Source organism: Colletotrichum scovillei (assembly GCF_011075155.1).
Source record: "Colletotrichum scovillei strain TJNH1 chromosome Unknown Contig00010, whole genome shotgun sequence".
NCBI classification, from domain to species: domain Eukaryota; kingdom Fungi; phylum Ascomycota; class Sordariomycetes; order Glomerellales; family Glomerellaceae; genus Colletotrichum; species Colletotrichum scovillei.
Genome location: NW_023336268.1, coordinates 3563916 through 3582350, shown reverse-complemented (window position 1 = coordinate 3582350; position 18435 = coordinate 3563916). Strand labels below are relative to the sequence as shown.

The window sequence follows — 18435 nt, the reverse complement described above, 5'->3', positions numbered from 1 at the left end:
TCAGATAGAAAAGAAAAGGTAAAGAGAGGGGAAGTATAGAAGTTATTTTTGCATATACTCTGCTCCGTCCGCTCTCAGATTGCGACCAATGATGAAAACTTTCTTCCAACCTCTTCCCTGACTGACCATCAAAAACCGCCTTGTGAGTGATTCTCTTACGTCGAACATTATCATCCCATCCACAAGGAGAGTCGAATGAGCATTTCGATTGATTACACGATTATACGCAGAAGAAAAGAAAAACATCTCCACACCCTTGTAATGGCATCCTACCCGAGTCACAAACCTCAAACCCCACAGCCTCCTGCGCCTATCCCCATCAAGGACGGCGACGACGACCAGGGCGATGTGATGAGAGACTACTAAGATGGAAGAGGGCAACTCCGGGGGAGCGACAGGAAACTGGCTTTGATGGAAGTTGAATGGGTTCGGGCCGACACACACACACACAAGGCTTGGAAGAGGCAAGGAACACTGAGACTGTGATAAGATTACACACGAGCTGGGACGTGAGGGCAAAGGGAGGCAGGCTAATGTTGCAACTACTGAGACTGTAAGCGTGTACGATACTATGCAATTCCAACGACTTTCTGATTGAACCTTGACTTTCCAAGGCCCCCATCACGCGAAGAAATCATTCAGGTATGCCGGCAGTCCGCTTCATCTACTGCAGATTCCCAGCAAACCTATTCTCGTCTTCCCTCATTGATTCTGGGCCCCTGCATGTCTTCTCCCCCATCCTAGCTACCCGGGTCTTCAAGCCGGCGCCGCCATTCCAGGGTTCCAGACCTCATCAGACCACGCCTCTTCCCCTCCCCCTAGCTCTCCCCACGGGATACAAACGCCCGCAGCTGTGATCTTGACGTGATGATTGCATCTAGCGGGAATGACTAGCATCCTTTCCTTGCCCCAATACCTACCCCGCCCTATGTTCCGTCCCCCTTGGACGATCCTTCCGGGCTCACCTGGATCTCGCAGAGCAGTGTCTCAAGTATCACGCCAACAAGCCACATATGATATCTCAGATATCTTGCAGGATGAGGGATCGAAATATGTTTCTTGATCTTGCAGAAAGCTTGAAAAGTAACTGATAGATCTTGCGCGGTGTCTCATCTTACCCCTGGTTCCCTGGATCTCGCAGTAAGCGGGACCAGTGTCAATGTTCGAAGACGTCAGGTGATGACTCCCCTGCATATACATCGGATTTATTTTGAGGCTTACACCAAACCTAGTATGATAGACACCCCTTAGATGAGAATGATGGGCTTAGAGAAAGCAGTCTCTTCTAGATCCATAGCAAAGCGAAATAACTGGAGGCTTTTTCCAAGACCCACGCACCGAGATACAATAAAGAGAATATGGCAACTGGAGATCTCATTGAATTGTTACGCAACTGAGCAAAAGCCGAGTCAACTACACCTCACATCCGGATTCTGAGCAATAGCTGTCACAACACTTCGAACCACACCCGCCCCAAGAACACGGCCTTTACAGCCGCGAGAACTATTGAGACCATCCCAAGCCACTATTCCTACTCATGATCAATTCAACATACCCACCAGACTCCTGCACGTTCCCGTCTCACAACCAACTTCCTCAGGGCCTCCCCTTCGAGTAAACTGCTCAAATCTGCTGTACGAGGCCAAAAAGAGCCAGCAACGGCAAAATGGAATGCCCTCTCACGGGATTGAACCGTGGACCTTCGCATATCACAGCTTACGAGTGCGACGCTCTACCACTGAGCTAAAGGGGCGGAGCGGAGCCGATATCGTCGTCCTGGTTGGATCGGCGAGCGAGAATCTCCACACCGATGCCGACAGACTGTTTGGAGATATCACGGGTGATTGATGAAGAGGGACATTCAGCGAGTACAACGGAGAGAAGAAGTAAGACAGGAATGCGAATAGGGAGAAATGTGACGTCCAAATCGTTTCTATCATTACGCAAGAGGGTATTGGCGGTTGTTTCCCAGTCAGAAATGATCATGCCTCTACCAAAGCCATGCCCGCTCGTGCCTTTATAAGTCGAACTCCAATGAGCTATCTATGAGGGCCCAAGCGCGTACTCTACACTTTTCATCTGACAAAGTCCAAAGCCAATCTCTCAGTAAGTTGATGCGGATCACCGTATCGCCATTGTATCGTTATTTCGTGGTTCAGTCAAGCTGGAAACGTAGCTTGGATGGGCGTGCTGACAGCGGACGTGATGCCCTCTGAAAGTTCGGCGGAGTCCTCTTCACTAGACACAATTAGCGAAAACCTGATAATGGCTTGAGCCAAGCCCTGACTTACTTGCACTTCGTCTCCTTAATGTGCGACCCCTTTCCACCTTTGGATTTTCATCTGCCACGTCCGCTTCTGTGGTGTAACTTCCGAATAAGTCGAGAATGACATTCTTCGGCAGGGCGTTCTACTCCTTTAGTGACAGAATGCCTGAGCCCTGCGGCCACTTGTTCTCTACGTCAATGAGTTCGATGTCCCCATCGGCATCCCGATCTCCGTCCTTGGCAGCAGAGTCAGGGTTTTCTTGCTGGCGTTTAGGGACTCTGACCAAGTCGCCTTCTTTGCCATCTTCCACGTAACAGAGGTAGTAAGGATCGCCGTTGCTGTTGAGAGTCTTCATGACCTCCTTCGTGTCGGCGTTTTCTGTGACGACCCTGTCATTGTATTTGCGCCACACTCCAGCCTCAAAATCGTGAATCCAGACCCAATAATGACCAGCTCTGAGTTGACCACTGTGGCAGATCACTGCATGTAGACGATACGCATGCTTCTTGTGTTGTGCGAATAGCTGATCAAGCTCCGCTTTATGGGACTTCAGTTCATCCTCGCGCATGTTGCTGATCTGCTGGCGTCCTTCCACCGTGAAGCCTGTAGGCTCAGGCAGCTCCACCTTTTCAAATGTCGCGTCCGACTGTGGAGGGTAGATGGGGAATGTCGGCTCTTGCCCCGCGAAGCTAAGGGACGACGTGGGCATGTCGTTGAGAAGTGACGATGTCTCCTCAGCATCAGTCTTGTTAACGTGTACAAAGTCACTGATGAAACTGTCGATGAGTTGAGTATCCTCGGCCGCAGTCTTGGGCATGTTGTTCAGCTGGTCTAAGCGCTGTTGAAGAGCCCAGCCTTTCTGCCGCAACTTGAAGAACTGAGGGTCGTCCGGGGTGTCCATATACCGGTCGAGATACAATGTCTCGAATACCTCAACCGGGTTCATGTTCTTGTGGCCATCACCTTTCGTTCTCTGGATAAGAACGTGTAAGATCGGAGGAAGCTTCTTGATCGACGTGTATCGCATGATATCTGCTTCTCCAGCAGCGACGCGCTGGAGATCAAAATTGCGACTAAGGCCGTCATGAATGTTCGTCGGCCCACCTTCAGCAGGATATGCCGTGATGGCACGCTCCAGAGTTGAGTCTGATTTGTACTTGTCCTGATTGGGGAACTTCGTGTGGTTGGTCAACTCAACATAGAACGTGTCCATGATCGGCTCCCACTGGACCTCATCAGTGGTATCTACCCTTGTAGGCTTAATGGCAGCCTGCAGACGGTTGATGATGCTGCCCATGACCTCTTCGACGTCTTGTTGATCTGTGCCTGAGTCTCGGGTCTGTGTTTCCAAAGCCTTGAGAACTCGTTGTTCCACGTTGAGAACGGCTGTATCGACTCCTGTCATTTTGACATCGTCATCGTTTGTGGATCGGGCTGAGGACTCCTCAACTGGATGAGAAACGATTCTGATGTCGGTTTTATCCTCGGGCACGTAATCCTTCTTCTCATAGTCAACATCGGAAAGGTTGACCAGAGTCTGAGAGCTTACGCTGCTGGCAGATTCAGAGACCGGGTCCACGGTGACGTTAACCATGTCAACGTCCTCGACATGTTCTGCCGTATGTGTAGGAGGCCCAGGAGCAGGCCTGGCAGGGAGTGGCGGAGGGGCGGGAAACTGGGTACCCATGACCTCCAGAGTCTTCGGCTCCTCCGCAGTCTTGCTCGGTTGCTTGGTAGGGTCTTCGGTCAAGTTTGAGGTCGGCAACAGCACGGCATTGGCCAGACGTTGGGATGGTCGGATAGCACTAGCCTGAGAGCCACTAAGATTGTCCAAGAGTTTGCTCAACTCATCGACGACTATAGGGTGTTAGCAATTGCTCCCCATGCTTATCATGCTAGAAAACAACTCACAAGCGCGGGCAACAACTGCCTCGGCACGATCGATTTTGAGCTTGTTGCCGCCGACCAGCCGGCGTTGAATATGCGAATCATCTAGGCCTAGCTCATAGTCTGGGTAATGGGCAAGCAAGTCTTTGATGGGAATGACAGTGTTGAGATACTGAAGAATGCTGTTCAGGTAGCAAGTGTTGCCGATATTCTCGAGACCGACAGGTAAGTTGGCTGAGCTGGAAGGTCTGGCGTCCATCTCTACAGCTTGCGCGGACTGATCCGGAGCTTGAGCCAATAGAGATAAAGTCCTTGCCGCTTCGCGGATTTCGTCGCTATTCCTATCCTCGGCGATAGCTTCCATCGCCTTGATCGCGACTTCTTCTGTAGCTTTGCTTTTCGGGTCCTTATTCAGCTAGAGAGATTGTTAGTGGGGTCAGACAATCGCAGTTCCGGGTAAACAACTCACCTTGACACTGGACATCATCACAATGGTGCTGTCAGGCCATTGAGGATCTACCTCAAGAATGCGATAGGCCGAGGCGACGTCCATCGGGCCGTTTGCGTGGGTAAGAATGCGATCGCTGTTCCTGTGGCGCCCGATGATTTGTAGCATTTCTCGGGCGGAGTCAGCTTGAGAGGGTGAATGTTCGATCTTGGTATTGAAGGCAGAAACGACATCATCGTCGCTGGCGGTGTATTTGAGGCTGAAGAATTGGTACGCCTGTGTTTGCAACTCGTCGCCTGCGCCAATGCTATCCGGAGCGGGCATCCCGTCCATAATGGTGAGCTCTTGGATCGCTCGGGTTTGGAAATCGTCGTCGTTTGTGAGGAGAGCAATATCCTTGAGGGCCTCGACAAACGTAGAACGTCGCTTCTCACAAAGAGCCGACTGCCGAGTGTAAGCAAAAAAGATGAGTGCCTTGTCGAAGTCCGGGAGGACTCCAAGAATCCGATGCGCTTCCGTTGCTGTTTGTGGAATCTTGTTCTGGGGGTAGTCAAGACATTGCAGCTCTTTGAAGAGCCTGTTGCCGACGTAGGGCCGATTTTCGCCAGTCTTTCCGCCTCTTATTATGACACTCTCCGTCTCGGCCTGCATATCCTCAACAAATGCCCGCAATGCGCTGAGCTCCGTTGGTGTGCCGGGGGTGCCAGGTTCGAGAGTGGGCGGGATGAAGTAAGGCTCAAGAACCCCGTCCTTGTCGAGATTTTCCTCTGTGAACATGATGGCTCTGAAAATGACGTAGCATTCTTCGCCAAATACGACCTGGAAGCGCTTATTACGCTGAGATATGTTGCGTGGATTGGGCCTGTCCAGCAAGTCTCTGAGATAGGTGTTCAGGGTGACTGGAGCGCTTGTGCACCAATCGTCTCTTGCGTCCGCGAATCGTTCCGGCGATTGCTTCCTGGCTTTTGCCAGATTGTCCAGAATGCGCTGCTCATCGAGAAGGAGGTGTAGCCACTCGCGCTTGAGCCGAGGCCGTGATATCTCGACTGTAACTTGCAGTGTGCAGCGAGGAGCGGAGCAGGCGAAGTGCTCGACAGCGAGTATAGTCTCACGGATGAGAGGATGGTAGTTTGACGTCGACTTGATCGGTCGAACCGGCTGCTTGATGTTGACGAGATGATGGAGGTAGAAATCTGTGTCTTTCGGAGGGAAGTGGAGGGCATTAGGGCGACACAGACAGACAAGCTGATCTGGGTCCCAACAGGTTCTGATCAAGAAGTGGAAGTCGCAGATCGCGCAGACACAAGACAGCACACCAGGGTTGCGAGTATCTGATGTGCTCTGGTTGCCCACCAGGACGAGTCGATGCGGTACTCCGGGCTTGCTGCAGCGCGCCTGTTGGTCCCATTCGATTCTTGCGAAGGATCCGGAATCAAGGTCAGAGCTGAGCAAGTCTTGGATCCACCTTGGGGCAAGGCGTCCTAGAGAAATGTAAGCATTCAATATCAACAGTCGATGGGACAAATTCGGGTGGGCCATAGTGTCGTGAAGACCAGACGCGCAATCCGTGCTCATTTAAAATGTCCAACGTACCAGTCTTTCCAACCATGTTCTCTTTGACCGGCGCAGGGCTGCCTTCCCAGTGCTGGGTAGTCGGTGAATCGCTTGGTGACATGATGGAGTAATGGTCCGTGATGGCCATGCGTTACTGCCTCTTTCGATATGGTATGCTCAATGATGAATCGAAGCTCGCGCTAACCCTTTGACTGGACGCTTCAGTGTGGGTAGACCGGAGGATTAATGCTTCGCATACAACTCTCGAATCGTCATCAGCTTCCCGTGCGGGACCTCCAGTCACAGGTTGGTGGTCGTCTACGAATATGTATAGTTTCGATGTAAGTGCTCGGCCAAGCTAGTAGCTCAACGTAGCCAGTAGTGCTTCGGGTGGATCGACGGGCGGCCGTAGTTAATCCTCGTCCGTCTACTGATATATGACCGTCAAAGACTATCGCAGCCGTCGGCGAGAATATCTATGTTCGTATTGGAGATGCGCAACTCGATGTATGTTCGGCGGAGGATCGCTCGATCGCGAACGGCAGGGTAGGTTCTGTTAGACGCGGGGCACTCAATAGCCGTTAGTTCAAGAAGGCGAGAGCAAGTTGCATTCAGAGAGAGAGGACGAACAGCGAAGGAGTTTCTTTTGTCGAGGCCGGTTGGGTTGGCTTTGTGGCCGAGAGTGTTTGTCGTGCCGGCCTCAGACGGAGGCCACGCCTAAATCGTGCGGTGCGGTATGCATGCGGGGGAGAGTGGCAGAAACAGCGACGTGGAGAAGAACGCAAGCAGAGCTCGGGGTATCTAAATGCATGTGTAAACAGATAAGAAGACTGTAGACCCCAGGAAAAGACGACGACGTGAAAAGTGTCCGAAAAGGAGGATGGTAAACAATTACGCAGCTTCAATGCGTCAAGGATAGGGACGGACGTACGGGCAAGAGCTACCTCATGCGACTTTAAGGTGGGCAGGTAGTGTGTGGTGTGGCGGGGATCGAGACGTAGACAGGCTGACGCAGCTGGTAGCCTCGCACTAAGCTGTCGCAGTCGAAGGAGCTTAGATCACCTGGAAGGTACTTTGCCAGCGAGAGGAAGCTTCCCCAGTGAGGTACCTCAGGTGCTTGGGTAGGTAGGTATGTAGCCGCTAACTTCGTCACCGCCTGCCGAGTTCTTCCAGGTCGACCCCCGGGTCGGCATGGGGCGTTTAAGGCACAGCGCCTGTGGCTAGAATCACATGGAATGCAGGGATACGGCTTCCATGAACCGTCGTCGGAATCAAGATCAGGTGACCTGGCGAGCAGATCCAAGCTCGTTGGAGAAAGGCTGAGTCATCAAGAAAATTGCACCACCTACTTCTTCTGCCCAAGCAACCAAGGTGCCTCCTGACCTCAACCGAGAAAAGACTGGTTGAAACAGGTGCGAATTGGTCTCAGGTCATCGTAACCTGGAACGCCATGTCAAATATGAATTGATTGTTTCTAGTTCGATACAGAATGAAATTACAAGTACCTTACTTCATGAGCCAAAGCCAAAGGCAGCAACACACCTCACCGAGGGCATACACAGTTGACCTTTGCACGTAATCTGATTGGCTCCACACCGAACAAACACGTGACTGCCCCGGAGGTGGAGCACCTGTCGTGGAGCTTCAACCTGACCTCAAACTTCCGCAACATCCCTCACCAACTTCTTTTCCAATTGAGTGTCTGGCCCGCGACTCCGAACCACCCCGCAACCATGGCCGGCGACCACGATACGTACCACTCCAAGGACGCCATCAAGGCGGCCATCTCCTCCTCGGCCGCCCTCGGTGGTGCCGGTTTCTTCATTGCCGCTGTCCACAATGCCCTCCAGAAGCAGAATGTTGGCGCCATGTCCGTCTTCACCCGCAGCGGCGGCATCATCGCCGTGATGGGTATGTCGCCCAATTACACTTCGCCAAGTCCAATTGAAAGGGCTTCGATGCTAACGAATGTGCGCAGCGATTGGTGGTGGCGCATACGGCTTCACCAAGTCGGCAATGGCCAACCTGAGAGAAAAGGACGACCCGTGGAACACCGCGACTGCCGGCTTCATTGCCGGTTCAATCCTCGGAATGACAAGTATGGATACTAGCCCCGAGTCTGGAAAGACGCAATCGAGACAGGATACTTACAAGTCGCGCCTCACACAGCCAGAAGAAGAATGCGTTGGTCGTCTTCGGCGCACAAGGAGTCGAGGTCACCGGCGGAGTTCGAGGTCACCGGCGGACGCCTCAGAGGATGGAACACGGCCGAAGTTGAAGAAGCCGATTTCGAGGGCAAGATTGCTCAGCGCGCAGCCAAGAGACGCCCGATCGAGGAGACGATTGCAGAGCTTGGCGAGGGCCGTGGTATGTTCAAATTTTGGAGTACGGGGCTTGATATCCCACGGAGGGCTGACGCGTTGCAGGTATCCGGCCGCCGGGCTACGAGGAGCGGAGACGTGAGCGGCTCAAGGAGAAGTACGGTGTTGAGATCAACCCCGTCAAGGCAACTGTCGAGTAAAACAAAGTCAAACGAAACATCAAAACCATCACCACCACCAATCCACCACCCAGCCCAGCGAGGCATGCTCTTTTATTTCCCGTTGCTTGTACATATACACAGCCTGCGAAACACGTGGGCACATGAAGAGGAGTCTCATCGGCTAGAGGAAATGGAGAATTGTACTATTTTTTTCTCATGCTCTCTGAGCTTCCGCGTGATGTGTGCCTGTCTCCAATGACGCACCGCCGACTGCGTCTCAACAATGGTACGTTATTGCATAATGCCGGCATTTGCCAACTACAATGATGATACAATAGCTTCAGAGGCTGTTTATGAATTATTTTATGATTCGACCCATCACCGTTCTATCAATTATCTGATTTTGAGTTTGTTCTTTGGAAACTTTTATATCTTGATGTCCTCGACGCTCACTAACAGGAAGTCGATTTCTAGCAGCAACCAACAACGCCAAGTGTTTCATTAGCACCGCTGCAATCTCATCTACTAATAGTAAGTTTATCTTGTTTACATCTTTTCCCTCCTTTTGATGATACAATAGCTTCAGAGGCTGTTTATGAAATCACTTCATGATTCGACCCATCACCGTTCTATCATTCGTCTGACTTGGCTTTCAATACTCATAATTTTGCATAACATTATCTATAATTGAAACTGACATCCAAATCTAGACCTGACGTCAGTGTGCTATACTGAGTCTCCGACACATACCATCCACATATGTTAAGGTAAGTCTTGGCAAGTTCTTTGTCTCTACCCCATCTCTCTTGATGATACTCAAGCTTCAGAGGCTGTTTATGATCTACATGATTCAACACATCACCGTTCTATCTTTTTGTCTGATTTGCGATTCAAATTTCCGATTTTCTGCGTCTGCCAGGCTTTCACGAATACTGACATAGCTTTCAGGCCAGCATGATCTCACCTTCGGGCCTAGCCCAACTTGATGTTTTCAGAGTAAGTCCAGCCTTCGTTTTGATACAATGCACATTTTCTGTATGATGATACACTAGCTTCAGAGGCTGTTTATGATCTTCATGATTAGACCCATCACCGTTCTATCATTTGTCTGATTACACTGTTATCTTTCCTGTCATTATTGCATACTTGTTGATCTTTCAACCCGTACTGACAGCGACGTCTAGGCATTCGAATGCTAGAAAACTGCAGAAACCATATAGAACTACAGAGAGAAGTAGAGAACAGAAGCCATGGAAAGACGCTCGGTGCGCCACCAGATCTACACGAAGACTCTTTCACTTTTAAGATCAAGGGATCAGAGTGCAATATCCCCCCCCCCCCATAGTGTGGACAGACTTTAGTTGAAGTAAACGCCGTGATAGAACGGCGGACACGGGTGTTCTCGTCCCTGAGTTCGGTAAGTTTGATTTTCTCTCGTTACCCCCTTTCTCCAACATGATGAATCACTAGCTTCAGAGGCTGTTTATGAATTATTTATGATTCGACCCATCACCGTTCTATCATTTTTCTGATCCTTATTACACCACAACATCTTGGCTGTCCGTATCCGTCGAGGCCCGACATCGGCTAATCAGTCTTCAGACACGATCTATTTAGCTCACTGGGCTTCTGTTCACATGAGAATATTCTTGCAGTCTGGAGCCGATGTTCAAGTTTTGGTAAGCACCCTTCCCGCATCTCGCGTCACCAAATCAAACCCCAAGTACATGATGAGACTCAGCTTCAGAGGCTGTTTATGATTACAATCAACATGATTCGAAACATCACCGTTCTATCACTTTCTGACCCCCCCTACAACCCTGCAACCTTACTCACATTCAAACATCATTTGCACACAAGATTGCCGGTGGCTAACTTCGTTGCCAGATCTTTTTGGCAGCGCTTTCCAACATGTCCTGGATCGATCATGATGAACATACTTTATCATTGATGCTCATCTCTAGCAGTTCTACGGCGTTGTGCAGCGCTTTATCCATGGTACGTCGTTTTCTTCTCCGCCCCTCCGACATTTCTCCCCTGTTACTATGATGACATCCAGCTTCAGAGGCTGTTTATGAATGTATTTTGTGATTCAAACTTTTACCGTTCTATCATTTGTCTGATTTGTCTCCATGACAATATTCTATTTCGATCCCCCTACTGGATACGTTGTTCAAGGCACTAACAACCTAAAGTCTCTAGTCGTGCATCCCTCTCTGCGCTGGCACTATTTATCACATCGCATTGAGTGATCCGTTGATTTTTCTACGTGTTTTCCGTTGTAGTTTATCGTTCTTAATAAAAACCATTCTTCTTCAGAAGCCAGCATTTTGATCGTAATATTGTACACCAGTGATCTAGAACCCCCAACGCCTTGCGCAAACTTATAAAACGAGGGCAGGCATCAATGGGGCTACCCCTCACAAAGTCTTGACAGACTGGAAAAAGGGGTTCGCCAGCAACTTCTCATCCGCCATGACGAGCCCCTTGAGCTTGGAGACCATCTCCTCCTTACTCATCTGCCCAGCGGCAACCTCTTCCTTCCACTTGAGCAGCACCTCCTTGAGCAGCGCGCTGCCCTCCTCGATATCCGTCTTGCTGTACTTGAGCCCTAAGTCCTCGTGCTTGGACGTAAAGTCCTCCAGCTCGTCGGCCTTGCGCTTCGCCATCCGCACGACCTTGTCGGGGAAGCGGACCAGCTCTGCCACGTGGATACCGAAGCTCTGGTCGCACACGCCGTCGTCGACCTTGTACAGCAACGTCACCTCGCGCTTGCTGTTTTCGCCGCCGCCGCCGCCAATGTGCGCGGTGACGTGCAGGTTGTGCACCTGCGGATGGTCGTCCGCCAGGGCCGTCAGTTCGTGGAAATGCGTCGCGAACATGGCGAAGCACCCAATCTCCTTGACAATGTGTTCGGAAATGGCCCACGCGAGACCGAAGCCGTCGTACGTTGACGTGCCGCGACCAAGCTCGTCAATGATGATGAGCGATTCGGCCGTGGCCGATTTGAGAATGTTGGCCGTCTCGAGCATTTCCGCCATGAAGGTTGACACGCCCTTAAGCTGAGAGTCGCTGGCACCAACGCGAGCCAGGATGGAATCGAAGATGGTTAGCTCGGCCTCGCTGCAGGGGACGAAACAACCAATCTGGGCCATGAGGGCGATGACGCCGATCTGGCGGATGTATGTTGACTTTCCGCCCATGTTGGGGCCAGTGATGATGAGGAATGAAGACTTGTCGCGAGTCAAAGAGACGTCGTTCGTGATGAACTGTACGTCGTCTTGCATCTCCAGACATGGGTGTCGAGCTTCCTTCAGGATTGTCTGGCCTTCGCCCCGTTTGTGAATCTTGGGTCGGACGTATTCCGAAGGTGCATGGACAGAACAGTGTGCGAGCGAAACGATGACGTCCAGGTGTGCCAAGACACCAGCGAGTCTCTCCAAGACGGGGCAGTACGACGCAACTACGCCAACGACCTCATTGACCAAACTGCTCTGGGTTCTGTTGTAGTTCTGCGACAGCTGGTCGAACTCGCGACGGAGACTTTGGAGGGTCTTCGTCGTGAAGTATACACCGTTCTTCTGCGTTGAGCATTCCTGGTAGCCCGACTTGTTACGGATCGCACCGGCCTCTTGTCTCGTGAGTCTCATGCAGTAGCCGTGGACCTTATGGTTCTCGAGGAAGATCTTCTTGCCGACTTCCTGCTTCAGGTCGCGAGCGGCATCCGAAAATTGTTGATCAATATCCCTCTTAAGCTTGTCGAGCTTCTTTCTGATGATCCTCAAGCTGTCGTCGAACTCTGGCTTGATAATGTACTCATGGTTGTCGAGCGCATCCAAGTCAACCGTGGTTTCAACCATCTCCGAGAGCTTTGCAAGACTATTGGAAAGCTCACGGAGAGGGGTCGTGTAGGCTTCATCGAGAGGATCTCTGTAGGCTTCGTCCATGACACCCTCAAGGGTTCCCAAGAACCCGGGTAGACGGATGATGACCTGATACGCACGAACAACGTCCTCGAGGTTTGCCTTGCCCCTTTGGAACCGCTTGGCGAGACGGTATAAATCCGGAACTGAGCGAAGGTGCTCCTCTTGCATAGTCTGCCGCAGCTCAGTGTCGTTGACGAATGCCTCGACAAGCTGTTGGCGCTTCTCGATTTCCTCCTTGTTCATGAGGGGTTGCTTGAGCCATTGCGACAGCAGTCTGCTACCGACAGGTGTCTTGCAATGGTTCAGCAGACCGTACAAACTCATAGACTTGGCACCGTCGCGGGCGCCGGGCATCAAGTTGAGAGCCTTGAGTGCCGCCGCATCCAGCTTCATGAACTGTGAGAGGTCATGCTGGTACAGCTGGTATTGCCCAAAGTTAGATGAATCGTGGAGAACGCCGAGGTACTTGATAAGAGCCGCGGCTGATCCCATGGCCAACTTGAGATCGGTTTGTGGGAGGAGAGTGGTGGCACGTTCGTCCTTCAAAAGACGTGCCAGGTCCTGCTCGATATCCTTGGTACCGAACTCGCTGGCAGACCGCTCCGAGACGGCCACGCCGCAGTTGACGATGATCTGCTTGAGCTTTGTCAGGTCGGGGTCCTTGTTCTTATCTGCCTTGTCTGTCTGAACAAGGCATTCTCTGACACCGAGCTGAATGAGGAGGGCCTCGAAGTTGGAGAAGAGGTCGTTGTCGAGGAACTCGCTGACACCCAGCTCTCGCACGCTGGCATCGGCGAAGCAGACGCCCACACTCCGGGCCTCCGAGGCTTTTGTTGAGATCTTGACGGCAAGCATCATCGGCGCTGCTTCAATTTGGCCACCGAGATCCTCCTCCACATCCTGCAGGTTGCCAGGCGAAGCTTGCTTGACAACCTTCCAGTTCATGCGGCCGCCGGTGCTCTCCCATATCTCGATTCTCTTGCCTAGCTTAAACAGTGCTTCTCGGAGGAATTGTCGGAATACCGTGACAGTCATTGTCACTGAGGCGAGCCCCGTCTTCTCATCTCGGCCGAGTGTCCTTACGACGGACGTTGTCTTGTAGACCTGGGAATTGTCAGACCGCTCAGCTCATGATAGTGAAGAGGTGATGTAGGGCCAGACGTACTGTGCGGGCAATGAAGTTGGCATCTTCGCCATGTGATGTGTACCAGTCGCCTCGGTCGAATATGCGAACTGTATCCTCGTGGACGGCCGGGAGCGACTTAAAGAAGCGAATGAAGCCGTGTTCATCGTCGACCTATGGCAATGACGTATCAGCGAGGCGTCTAGTCGGCATCGATTGGAAGACAAACCTTCAATTCAGGCCGGGAAGACATGGTGAGAAGGGTATCGTGAAGGATTGAATAGCGAACGGTAAAACGGAAAGCAAGATCAAGTTGAACAATGCAGGTGGTGTAACCCGTGCGTGACACCAGGTGCTGTGCTTCTCCCGAGTGAGCGAAGTTAAAGTGGTTTCCGAGTGTGGCGCGTCTGGAAATCTATCTGGCGGGAGACGCGACGCGCTGGCGCTAGTTCAATTTGGGTGGGAAAAGTGCTGACCGCCCTGCAATCTGCCGGGACTAATTAGGTATTCGCACCTCAATTACTCCATGCTAGCCACCACTACCGAAGATGCTAAGACTGTGAATGCCATTTAGCGAGCTTTGCCTGCTCCAAATTCAACTCCTCAGTCCAGAGTTGACGCTTTTCAGAAGTCTGCTCACTTTCACAGCAAAACGCCGTTGTAGGTGACTAGCTACAAATTTAGTAACTTACGCATCAAGACTTTGGCTCTGGCTACTGAACAGCAAACCAGCCGGTCTTTGTCGACATCTGATCTCACATCTTGCCAAACATACTACCTACGCTCTCATAGAACTGTCCACTCATCCTCCGGAACCCAGCCCCCCGCGTTGATGCTGTCCAAGAACTTGAGATCACTGCAGCTCAGAACGCGAGTTCTCTGTCGCGCCGGTGCCGCTGCAAGGGAGAGCTGCAAAGCTCCAACGACTGCCCCGCATTGCGCCCCAAGCAGTTTAGCGTATTTCTCCAACCTACCTGCGCACGCCCAGCTGGGCAACGACCATCGCAGGTGGTCATCGCCAAAATTTCGCAAAAGTCCCCCACTTCGCTACCTAAAGTTTGCACCGACGTCCAGCTCGACCACCGCAGCAATGGACACATCCGCAGCAGAACCCGTCAATCAGCCAGCAAAGGACCTCGAGATGTCCGAAGCCACGCCAGAAACCACCGCCGCCGCATCTTCGGCCGCCAATGGCGGTGTCGCAGAGGGTGCCGCAGCAGCAGCACCGTCGATCGCCACAGCAGAAGGAGGAGCGCAAGCCGCCGAGGAAAAGGAAGGCGAGGAAGCCGACGTCGAATCCGCGGGTCCAGCCGCAGAGGGCGAGGGCGCCGCCACCGAAGAACCCAAAATCTCAAAGAACCAGCTCCGCAAGATGAAGCGCAAAGCCGCGTGGGAAGACGGCCGCGAAGACCGCAAGCGCAAACGCAAAGACAAGCGCCACGACAGACAAGTCGCCCGCCGCGAAGAGCTCGCCGCCGCCGTGGCCGAGGCCGAAGCAAAAGGTCTCGACCCCTCCACCGTCACGATCCCGCCGCGCCGCAAGGTGCCCCGCGTGCCCCCGACGCAGGTGCCCGTCACCCTGATCCTCGACTGCGCGTTCGAAAAGTACATGCTCGAAAAGGAGCAGGTCTCGCTCGCGAGCCAGATCACCCGGTCCTACTCGGACAACCGCCAGTCACGGTACCGCGCGCACCTGTACGTCAGCTCGTACGGGGGCCAGCTCAAGGAGCGCTTCGAGGGCACGCTGGGCAGCCAGCACGTGCACTGGAAGGGCGTGAAGCTCGTCGAGGGCGACTTTGTCGCGGCGGCCAAGGACGCGGACGAGCTGATGAAGGGACCCCGCGGCGGAAAGATTATCGACGTGCTGAACCCCACCGAGGAAGACGGCACGCCCGCGAAGAAGCCCGCCGTGTTCAGAGACGTCATCCACGACTCGCCGAACCCGGATCCCGAACCCGAACCCGCGGACGAGCTCAAGAACATCGTCTACCTCTCCTCCGACTCGGCGAACACCCTCGACCGCCTCGAGCCCAACACGAGCTACGTTATTGGCGGCCTCGTGGACAGGAACAGGGAAAAGGGCCTGTGCCACCGCCGCGCGCGCGAGATGGGCATCCGGACGGCCAAGTTGCCCATCGGGGAGTACATGAACCTGTCGAGCCGGAGGGTCCTCGCGACGAATCACGTTGTGGAGATTATGCTCAACTGGCTCGAGACGGGCAGCTGGGCCGAGGCGTTCCTCAAGATCATCCCCAAGCGCAAGGAGGCGAAGCTCAAGGAGGAGGGCGCGGGCAGTGCCAGTGGTACACCGGCTGCTCAAGGGGAGGGCGAGGGCGAGGGTGATAATGTTGAGGATAGCAGGTTTGAGGAAGAGAATGATGAGGATGTGGATGCGAACCAGACCATCACGGAGACCGTGGCGGCACCTGTATCAACAGAGGCGGCTCAGGAGAGTGCCAAGACGGAAGTGAGTACATCATAGCCAGGCATGGCAGGCGATTTAAAAGTTGATAGAATACCCCCTCCCTTTGTTGTCTGGAATCAAAAGGACAAAACAGACCACAAACACCAACCCATTAACCAAAGGCCCCCAATCATACAAAAGTCGTGTCGATTTGCTTTCAAAATTCCATGCTGTCCTCCTCCCTTTCCCTCTTGACCTTGACGTCTCTCTCATCCTTCATCAAACCAATCACAAACGACCGGAACTGTTCCACGTACGGCTTCAGGCTCGTCTTCTCCCAATCCTGCACGCTCTTCTGCTGCGACCCGCCCCCCTCGGCATCGTCTACGTCGCCACCCTTCCACGCATCAATCTCCGCCAACAGGCTCTGCACTGTAGGCACGGCCAGCGGGTCAAAGTCCTCGAGCCTCTTGGTGTCGATCGGCACGCACACTCTGCCGGTACCGGGGTGGACAACAAAGGGCGATTTGAGCAAATGGTTCAGCTTCTTGCTGACCTCGATATCGAGGCGCGGGTACGTGTACTCGAGCACAATATCCTGCTTGGCCTCGAGCAGCGCCTTGGCGTCGAGCTTCTTGCTCGCACCGCTCTTGGCCACGGTGTCGATGTCGGCCCACTTAGCAATGGATGACCGACCCGGCGCCGCGTCCCACTTCTTGCGAAGGGATTCGTTGAGGTCCCTGTCCGGGAGGAGCTGGAGCAGACGCTCCGCGCGCTCGTTGGAGGCCCAGGGGTCTTGCGCCTCGAGGACGTCTTCTTGGAAGTGTGATTTGAGGGTATCCAGACTCCGTCTATGGCCATGTTAGTCAGTCACTCACCATGCCCAAGAATAGGATATCACTCACGAAACATGGGGATGCAGCGGCCGCCACAAATTGACCTTCTTTCCGCTCTGCGCGCCACCCTTGAGGACCTCCAAGTACCCCGCGATAGATCTACGCATCTGGTCGCCCATCGTCCGCGCCTTCTTGTCGCACACCCACGCGTGAGCACCTCTTCGACCAGAGTACACCCACATTATGTGCTTGAATCCAAAGTCGTCCCGCAGCGCAACGTCGACGACCTTGATCGCCATAGTGATGAATTGCCAGCACTTGTTGCAGATGTTGGCCTTGTCGCAGCACGTTCTGATGTCGTCGTAATCTGTCAAATCGATATCAAAGCATAGCTCTTTGGCGAGCGGCTTGAATGCGCTGGCGTTACGGAGGGTCTTGCGGTCGCGCGGGTTCGTGGTGTAGACGGGGCCGATTTCGAAACGGGAGGGCATGAGGCGAAGAACGTCTTTTCGCAGGCTGAGGCGTGAGGGGTTAGTTGCTGTCGTACTCCCAGGAGTGAACTAGAAAGGTCATAGTAGACTCACAGATCGTGGCTTGCAAAGGACTGGTATCGTAGGTATGCGTCGTTCTGTAGCGTGAAAGCGAATTCTCGATGGCCAAAGTCGTTGGTCGGTGATGGGCTGTGATTCAGCCATTGGAAGAGGTATCTCCAAGGGAATAGACGCTGATAAAAACTGCGCATCACCTCGGGATCTGAAGCCTTGAGGTCTGCGACATCTCTACACCTGGTATTAGCAACTGCCCCTCCATTCCATGTCAGACAACCCACGTTGGAGAAGGGGGCGTCAAGACCCCATCTGGACTGGATGAGGGGGCGTCTTGTGGTCTTGAACTGGGGAATTCATCGTCTGAGTCGGCGTCTGCAAACAGGTCGTCCAGCTTGACCTCGCTCTTCTCTTCGGCGGCCGGCGCAGGCGCAGGCGCCTCGGCCCCCTCCATCGCTACGTCGCCATCCGTTACCTGAGCGACATCTTCGGGAACGGTGGAATCGGCCATTGCGTCGTCGGTCATGGCGGTGGTCTGCGGTGAGTTTGCTTCTGGTGACACGGAATGAGGCATCGCTATGTCTGTGAGGGTGGGTGAAGGTGACAACTTCAAGTATCGCTCTGCTAGTATCGGTCACTTTGTCTTGGTGGGCAATTTGCCGGGGCAACTTTGCGGGCGGGCGTTGCTGGACAGGGGCGCGTCGGGGACGCGTTTTCTCGCGTAAAGAGCTGGGATGGGCCCCGTCCCCTGCTGAATGGCTTAGTCATTGGCGGAACGATCCCGACTTCACCTCCTTCCTTCCGTCTTCTCTCCTGACTTTATCTTGCCTAGATAATCAATGCCAGTATTTTTGACACTTCGGGTCAAATTCCGTTGTTGGCTTATATCTCCAGGAAGAAATATGATTTTCCAGTCTAAGGTGGTGCCCAATGTTTGACCACCATAGCCTCATTTAGACGCAG

At 53.1% G+C, this 18435-nt stretch overlaps 5 protein-coding genes across 5 annotated transcripts; 2 read left to right on the top strand and 3 right to left on the bottom strand.

Moving 5' to 3' along the window:
- Positions 1–1949: 1949 nt before the first annotated feature.
- On the bottom strand, positions 1950–7070 carry HER10_EVM0002800 (ubiquitin carboxyl-terminal hydrolase). Its single transcript, XM_035472495.1, has 4 exons — positions 6196–7070; positions 4624–6083; positions 4179–4569; positions 1950–4124 (listed from the first exon to the last, which is right to left on the bottom strand). The coding sequence occupies exons 1-4, from the start codon at positions 6302–6304 to the stop codon at positions 2410–2412; spliced, it is 3675 nt and encodes a 1224-aa protein (XP_035327726.1). The 5' UTR covers positions 6305–7070; the 3' UTR covers positions 1950–2409.
- A 483-nt stretch (positions 7071–7553) lies between these two features.
- On the top strand, positions 7554–9976 carry HER10_EVM0004192 (Tim17/Tim22/Tim23 family protein). Its single transcript, XM_035473844.1, has 4 exons — positions 7554–8067; positions 8135–8254; positions 8326–8523; positions 8583–9976. Exons 1-4 carry the CDS (start codon positions 7890–7892, stop codon positions 8675–8677), a joined length of 591 nt encoding a protein of 196 aa, XP_035327871.1. The 5' UTR covers positions 7554–7889; the 3' UTR covers positions 8678–9976.
- Positions 9977–11002: 1026 nt separating this feature from the next.
- HER10_EVM0000771 (DNA mismatch repair protein msh-2) lies at positions 11003–14046 on the bottom strand. The gene is made up of 3 exons (XM_035470539.1): positions 13917–14046; positions 13730–13861; positions 11003–13668 (listed from the first exon to the last, which is right to left on the bottom strand). Exons 1-3 carry the CDS (start codon positions 13938–13940, stop codon positions 11059–11061), a joined length of 2766 nt encoding a protein of 921 aa, XP_035327545.1. The 5' UTR covers positions 13941–14046; the 3' UTR covers positions 11003–11058.
- Positions 14047–14777: 731 nt separating this feature from the next.
- On the top strand, positions 14778–16169 carry HER10_EVM0004682 (uncharacterized protein; the record flags this gene model as incomplete). Its single annotated transcript, XM_035474318.1, has 1 exon — positions 14778–16169. One exon carries the CDS (start codon positions 14778–14780, stop codon positions 16167–16169), a length of 1392 nt encoding a protein of 463 aa, XP_035327921.1.
- Positions 16170–16275: 106 nt separating this feature from the next.
- Positions 16276–18138, bottom strand: HER10_EVM0009555 (eukaryotic and archaeal DNA primase small subunit). Its single transcript, XM_035479040.1, has 4 exons — positions 17757–18138; positions 17512–17706; positions 16997–17443; positions 16276–16942 (listed from the first exon to the last, which is right to left on the bottom strand). Exons 1-4 carry the CDS (start codon positions 18044–18046, stop codon positions 16309–16311), a joined length of 1566 nt encoding a protein of 521 aa, XP_035328351.1. The 5' UTR covers positions 18047–18138; the 3' UTR covers positions 16276–16308.
- Positions 18139–18435: the final 297 nt, after the last annotated feature.